At 51.4% G+C, this 7,284-nt stretch overlaps 2 protein-coding genes across 2 annotated transcripts in view; one reads left to right on the forward strand and one right to left on the reverse strand.

Annotated features, from left to right (window-relative positions):
• Positions 1-762: 762 nt before the first annotated feature.
• sox11b (SRY-box transcription factor 11b) lies at positions 763-2,535 on the forward strand. The gene has a single exon (XM_028396891.1). The coding sequence runs from the start codon at positions 804-806 to the stop codon at positions 1,914-1,916; it is 1,113 nt and encodes a 370-aa protein (XP_028252692.1). The 5' UTR covers positions 763-803; the 3' UTR covers positions 1,917-2,535.
• Positions 2,536-6,411: 3,876 nt separating this feature from the next.
• Positions 6,412-7,284, reverse strand: part of kidins220b (kinase D-interacting substrate 220b) — a 12,783-nt gene continuing 11,910 nt past the window's right edge. Inside the window, 1 exon segment of the mRNA XM_028396785.1 lies at positions 6,412-7,284. This exon segment is cut by the window's right edge and continues 1,316 nt beyond it. The gene's annotated coding sequence lies outside the window, so the exon portion shown is untranslated.

The following is a 7,284-nucleotide window of genomic DNA, read 5'->3' on the forward strand; positions in this document are numbered from 1 at the left end:
AGCTCCTCTGGGACACTCAGAGACCCCTCCAGGACACTAAACACCCTTTAAGTACCAACAAAGGAGGTGGAAATGAGCTCTAACCCATGGATTTAAATCAGTACCTCTGTACGCTGATGGAGGCTCCGTCATCCAGGTCATTCTCAGTCAGCAGGTCGAAGCTTCCTGACGTATAGAAAACAATCAATCAAATAACCTTTATTTACAAAGCGCCTTACTACAACCGGAGATGGACCAAAGTGTTTTACACAGAAAACAACATTAAACGGAATAATAAAAACGGATCAAAGAATTTCAAACAAAGCATTTATAGATTTGATGTTAGCTTCAGGTTCAGATTATCTGTTGACCAGGACAGTCTTTATAGATCCCAGTTTAATCCCTAACATGTTTACATGTGATTGGTTCCATGTTTAATGATCTGTTATTGCTGTCTTTCGGCCTCTTCTCCTGATAATGTGTTTAAACGTTCACTTCCGGTCTGAACAAGCCTGGAAACATCGATCCTGTGACATTAGCCCGTTAAATATCGATCCATCCCGCTGGAATCGCTTATCAACTGAAATTGAATCGGAGTAACGGCCGGCGCGGGGGGGCGGGCACGCAGGGGTCCTCCGCGGCTGCGATTGGCTGAGGCCGCAGCGGAGGCGGGAAAGTTTAGGAGAAGGAGCGCTGTGGTTGGCCGAGAGTTGGAGCGGGCTGCGCATGATCAGCCGGTTAATAAGACGCCGGCTTGTGCGGCGCCGCAGAGCTGCCGTCGGTGTGAGCGCGGGAGCAGCGCGTGCAGCGGAGTCTCGGTTACCATGGTTCAGCACGCGGAGCTCGGGGCGGGGATCACGGTCCGGTCTGACCCGGAGGACGGCGACCCGCTGGCGGCGTCTGACGGCCCTGTGCCGCTGAAGCCGGACTGGTGTAAGACGGCGTCCGGTCACATCAAGCGGCCGATGAACGCCTTCATGGTCTGGTCCAAGATCGAGCGGCGGAAGATCATGCAGCAGGCGCCGGACATGCACAACGCGGAGATCTCCAAGCGGCTCGGGAAGCGCTGGAAGATGTTGAAGGACACCGAGAAGGTCCCGTTCATCCGGGAAGCGGAGCGGCTGCGGCTCCAGCACATGGCCGACTACCCGGACTACAAGTACCGGCCCAAGAAGAAGCCCAAGACGGACGGCTGTGTGTTCCCCGCGGGGAAGCCAGCGGCTCCGTCCCCGGAGAAACCCAGACTCGTCTCCAAAACCCCCGCCAAGAAATTCACCAAGCTGAAAGCCCGCAAGCAGGCGGACCGGCTGGACAGCCAGCACCCCGACCCCCGGTACCGGTACGTGCTGACCAGCAGCTTCAAAGCCAGCAGCGTCGGGAAACGGGACTTTACAGACGACGATGAGGAGGACGAAGAGGACGATGAAGAAGACGACTCCGAAGAGGAGCAGGAGTTTAAAGAGGGCGCGGAGGACCAGCCGTCCCGGTACCGGCTCACCAAAGTGCCGCCGGGAAGGAGCCCCGCCGAGCCGGAGGGGGCCGGCCGGCTGTTCTACAGCTTTAAAAACATCACCCGGCAGAGCGCCGGCACCGCCCCCCACCCGGCCTCCCTCTCACCAGCATCCTCGTCCCGGTCCGGCTCCACCTCCTCCTGCTGCGGGGAGGACCTGGACGACCTTCCCGTGGAGGAGGGCGACTTCACCCTGAGCTTCCTGGGCGGCCTTCACGCCTCCTCGGAGCCCTGGAACGCGTCCTCCAGCTCGGCCGCGGGGAACCTGAGCCTGTCCCTGGTGGACAAGGACCTGGACTCGTGCAGCAGCGAGGGCAGCCTCGGCTCCCACTTCGACTTCCCGGACTACTGCACGCCGGAGCTCAGCGAGATGATCGCGGGGGACTGGCTGAAGGCCGACTTCACGGACTTGGTGTTCACGTATTGATCTCCGCGTGGGGGGGTCATCGATCACCCCTCGCCCCGGAACCGGCGTTAAAGAGGGCGGAGGCCTGCAGCCAGCAGGGGCCGCGGCGGCCCGGCGCAGCCTGGACTCGGTCCATTAGCAGGGTTTCATGAGTTTCGTTTGCGGTCAGAAGCGGACTATGCATCCACAGAACCAGGTGTGTTTTTTATTTAAGGGGACCGGACCTACCTCACCTTTTTATCAGAGTATTTTTGTAGCAGCGGGACGTCAGGCACTTGTTCACGGACCGGTCCGGCCTGTGTGTTCTGTGAGACGGTTAGAGTCGGGACTGTCCCTGTCAGGAGACAAACCGGATTTTCAGTTGTTTTGTATTTTATTTTTGTATGACGTCATCAGGCACGTGTTTGTTTTGGCTCATTATTTTTGTGCAATATTAAAAGAAGTGATGAATAAATCAGCTGGAACTGATCTGCTCTGGTTATTGATCCTGTCACAGCTGCTCTCTGATTGGCTGGACTCAGTCCTTAAAGGGGCTTCATGCAGAGACTGTACACTCCATAAACATGGCCTCCACCTGCAGGCCTCCACCTGCAGGCGCCCACATGTTTCCTCCACATGTCAATAAAGTCATTTCAAAGGATTCCTGCTTCTATTTTAGTTTTTATTTCATTCTTTAACTGTAACAAAAATATTCAATGGTTAAAAGATTCTTTTTTATTTCGTCATCCTTATCGTTTACTTCCTGCCTCAAAATTTACCGACATTTAAATTCTTTATTTTTAAAGTCATGACTCCTGCTTCACAGGATCCAGTCTTTCTATCAGTCCAGGACTCCTGACTTGCCTCATTACCCAGAATGCAAAGCTGCAGTCAGACGGCGGGTTCAGGATCCTCTGATTCTGTTTTCACAACTGCTGCTGATTATCGATGCTCAAACACACAGCGCGGGTCATGCAGAGTGTGTGTGTGTGTGTGTGTGTGTGTGTAACAGGAAGCTGGTGCTCGGCCCGGTCTGACCCCGTCTGGTTCCAGTGTGAAGCAGTGTGAGCAGGAGGCAGTTAAAGGACTCATCAGACATTTCTACTCTGCTGTCGTCTCTGGCTGAGCATCCTCAGAGCAGTGTCTCTGTGATGTGTGTGTGTGTCTGTGTTGTGTGTGTGTGTGTGTTGTGTGTCTCTGTGTTATGTCTCTGTTGTGTGTGTCTGTATTCTGTCTGTGATGTGTGTCTCTGTGTTGTGTCTGTGTGTCTCTGTTGTGTGTGTGTGTTGTGTGTCTCTGTGTTGTGTGTCTCTGTTGTGTGTGTGTGTGTTGTGTGTGTCTCTGTGTTGTGTGTGTCTCTGTGTTATGTGTGTGTCTGTGTTCTGTCTCTGTGATGTGTGTCTCTGTTGTGTGTGTGTGTGTGTCTCTGTTGTGTGTGTGTCTCTGTTGTGTGTGTGTCTCTGTTGTGTGTGTGTCTCTGTTGTGTGTGTGTCTCTGTGTTGTGTGTGTGTCTGTGTTCTGTCTCTGTGTTGTGTCTCTGTTGTGTGTGTGTCTCTGTTGTGTCTCTGTTGTGTGTGTGTTGTGTGTCTCTGTTGTGTGTGTGTGTCTGACCTGCTCTGCTCTGATCAGATGTTTGGCAGCAGATCAGAGGACTGGTTCTGTCTCAGCTGGATCTCAGTCTGATAAATCTGGAATCTACTCCACATAATCAGACCTGCCCGGTGCATTCTGGGTAATGACAGATGAGCTCAGGTCAGGAAGGGAGACGGGTTGAAAAAGTCATCCTGACCCGAGGAGAGGTGTACTTGAGGTCACACGCTGACAGCTGCTCACAGATTATATTATAAAAACACTTCCTGTTGACATCACTGATGATGTCACTCAGCAGCTGTAAAACAGGAAGCAGCTATAAAATATGGAAATAAACACTGCTAAGAATCAGAATCAACACAAAGGAGGAGGAAGAGGAGGGGGAGGAGGAGGAAGAGGAGGGGGAGGAGGAAGAGGAGGGGGAGGAGGGGAGGGGGAGAAGGAGGAGGAGGAGGATGGGGAGGAGGAGCAGGAGGAGGGGGAGGAGGAGGAGGAGGAGGAGGAAGAGGAGGGGGAGGAGGGGGAGGAGGAGGAAGAGGAGGGGGAGGAGGAAGAGGAGGGGGGGGGGGAGGAAGAGGAGGGGAGGGGGAGAAGGAGGAGGAGGAGGAGGAGAGGGAGGAGGAGCAGGAGGAGGGGGAGGAGGAGGAGGAGGAGAGGGAGGAGGAGCAGGAGCCCCCCCCACAGGCCCCACGGTGCATCATTTGGTATCTGCTGCTGATTATTTTGCTAAAAGCAGAGAGAACAGGTTTTAAAACTAAAATGTCCAGTCTTTGTCCAATCTTTGTCCAGTCTTTGTCCAGTCTTTGTCCAATCTTTGTCCAATCTTTGTCCAGTCTTTGTCCAATCTTTGTCCAGTCTTTGTCCAGTCTTTGTCCAATCTTTGTGGTTCCTTTGTAAACTGACGTCTGTTAGCATGTTAGCATGTTAGCAGCTTCCTTAACGGTCAGTAACTGTTCATGTCCTAAAAAGGAGACAGTCCTGAGCGCGTGCAGCAGCTGCTCTGTAATCTGTCTGATTCAGGCTCTTATCTGCTTCCTCTGCTGTGATTTGCATATTTTCAGTGTTCCTAAACGCTCTGATCTGCAGATCAACGGCTCGCTTCATCTGAAACTGTTATTTTTAGCTCTGAGAGGCTGGAGGCCACAGCTGACAGCCGTGATGCATTCACTGACCACACATACACACCAAACTGTGATGCATTCACTGACCACACATACACACCAAACCGTGATGCATTCACTGACCACACATACACACCAAACTGTGATGCATTCACTGACCACACATACACACAAAACCGTGGTGCATTCACTGACCACACATACACACCAAACCGTGGTGCATTCACTGACCACACATACACACCAAACTGTGATGCATTCACTGACCACAATGGTGCACACACCTACCGATATGAAGCTAATTAGGATGACGATGCGTTCACTTGTTCTGTGCATTTACCTCCTGCCGGGTCCCCTCCGGCCCACAGCTGACATCCTGTCCTGACCCTGGGGCATGATGGGAAATGCAGGAACATTCTGCACTTTAGGAAAACGCACCACAGAACGCCACAGGAGGCACGTCAGACTGTTTAACTCCTCCCCTTTCTGTGGGGAGAAGAGGGGAGGTCAGGTGATGTCATGTATCCACTGGACTGTGCTTCATCGTTTCAGCCTCACTGCACCTCTGACTGGATTCATATTGAGACTGTGATTATATTTAATGCGACCTTAAGCCTCGGACAAAAGAACGTCCTCTGGGATGAAGCATCCAAGCAGTACGGGTCCCTGAGGTTTCCCTCAGATCCTGATCTCAGACCCGCAGCCGGTCTGTGGTGCCACCTGCTGGACTCTCTCTCACACACCTTGGCAGACAGCTGACAGTGAATCAAGCAGCAGGTGTCCAGGTGAAGGTCCAGCTGATCTTTGATCCAGCTCTCCAACCCACCGTCACATTTGCTGATGATACCACCGTGGGCGGGTTCATCTCAGGAGGAGACGAGTCGGCCGACGAGGTGTAGAGACTGGCAGCGTGTTCAGAGAACAACCTCACACCGAACATCACAAGGTCCTGAGAAACACCTCAGACCGGGCTGCATCAATGGACACCCTGAAGATCCCCGGCTGGGGGCTGATACAATGCACTCCCCACCCAGCCACCACCCACTCCCCACCCACAGGCTGCATGAGAAGACAGCACTGTGACAGGCCTGGACAGCAGGCAGCGGATGTTGTGTGTTGGAGTTCAGGTGGGAGCTTAAACACAGAAAGAGGAAAATCCCAAAATAAACCAAATACAAACTGAAGAGAGAAAAACTGGACAAGCAGACAAAGGACACAGGAACAAGGCGAGACTGAAACACACAACAGACCGGAGGCGTAGCAAGACACAGGTGAGACACATCAGGACAGCTGGAAGGAAAACTGACGAGGATACACAAGGAGAGCAGGACTCAAAATAAAACAGGAACCAAAACCAAAACCCAGCAAAATAAAATACACCAAACACAACCACACAAACTAGGGCCGCGACAAAGGACTTACACAAAGACGGAGGGATCCCTGGACCACAGACACACACACAGACACAACACACAGACACACACACACACAGACACACACACAGACAGACACACACACAGACAGACACACACACACACAGACAGACACACACACAAACACAGACACACACACACACACACAGCTGGCAGGCGAGACCCACTACTGATCAGTGTGTCTTCAGGTTTGTTAGTATTGATCAGTTGTGTTGTAGAAGTGGAGCAGAAGAAGAAGAATGTGGCCTCCTCCTCCTCCTCCTCCTCCTCCTCCTCCTCCTCCTCCTCAGTGATGGGAACTGTGAGTGGACTTGGTGCAGGTGTCGGGTCCCGGTCAGGTTCCTCCACAGAGGACTGAGCTCGGTGTGAATGAAGAAACTTCAGACTGCAGCATCAACATCCACGTTTTATTTCAGTGCACAACAACTTCTTACAGGAGTCACATGATCACTGCTGTACACCTGACTATGAACATCAATAAATACCTCACCACTATCAGCTGATCTGCTTTAGTTTCTACTTTTCTTTCCTTCTGTTGAATTTTTTTTTTATTTTGAGCTGAGACTAGTTCAACAACAGCAGAGACTAAACAGGAGTTCTATTTGTATGATCGGCACACTGAGGCCTTATTAACCATGATCAGTGGTTATTGATTCATTTTTAACTCGAGCACGAAACATCACGACGGTGAAACACGACCAGTTAAACAGAGACACTGTAAGCTGATGTAATACCAAACATTCAGAATCTGATCACAGCATTGATCGCTTGCCTCTCGGGGTTAATAATCCTGCCTGCTGTTGTCATTTTGTTCAGTTTCAGGTTTCATGATGAGGAGCTGAAAGTCTGGATGTTCTCTGGAGGCGACAAGTCACGGCGTCACAACAACGACATGCAGAACGTCTCTACCAAGCTCCAGTTTGTCTGACTACAGCAGTGAGACAGTTACACAACTACAGCTACACAACTACAGATACACAACTACAGCTACACAACCACAGATACACAACTACAGCTACACAACCACAGCTACACAACCACAGCTACACAACTACAGCTACACAACCACAGCTACACAACTACAGCTACACAACCACAGATACACAACCACAGCTACAGTGACACGGACACAGTCCACCAGCAGCACTCTACACAACGACAGCACACTAAGAATCAGCTTTGGACAAACGTGACTTGTCAAATCAATGTTTAGTCGTCAAATGTTTCCATTAATCTTAATCTTAATCTTAATCTTAATCTTAATCC

This window comes from Parambassis ranga, chromosome 24 (genome assembly GCF_900634625.1).
Source record: "Parambassis ranga chromosome 24, fParRan2.1, whole genome shotgun sequence".
Lineage (NCBI taxonomy): Eukaryota > Metazoa > Chordata > Actinopteri > Ambassidae > Parambassis > Parambassis ranga.

Excerpts from the sequence above, each read along its gene's own strand:
- sox11b (XM_028396891.1), top strand. The coding sequence starts at position 804 with ATGGTTCAGCACGCGGAGCTCGGGGCGGGGATCACGGTCCGGTCTGAC.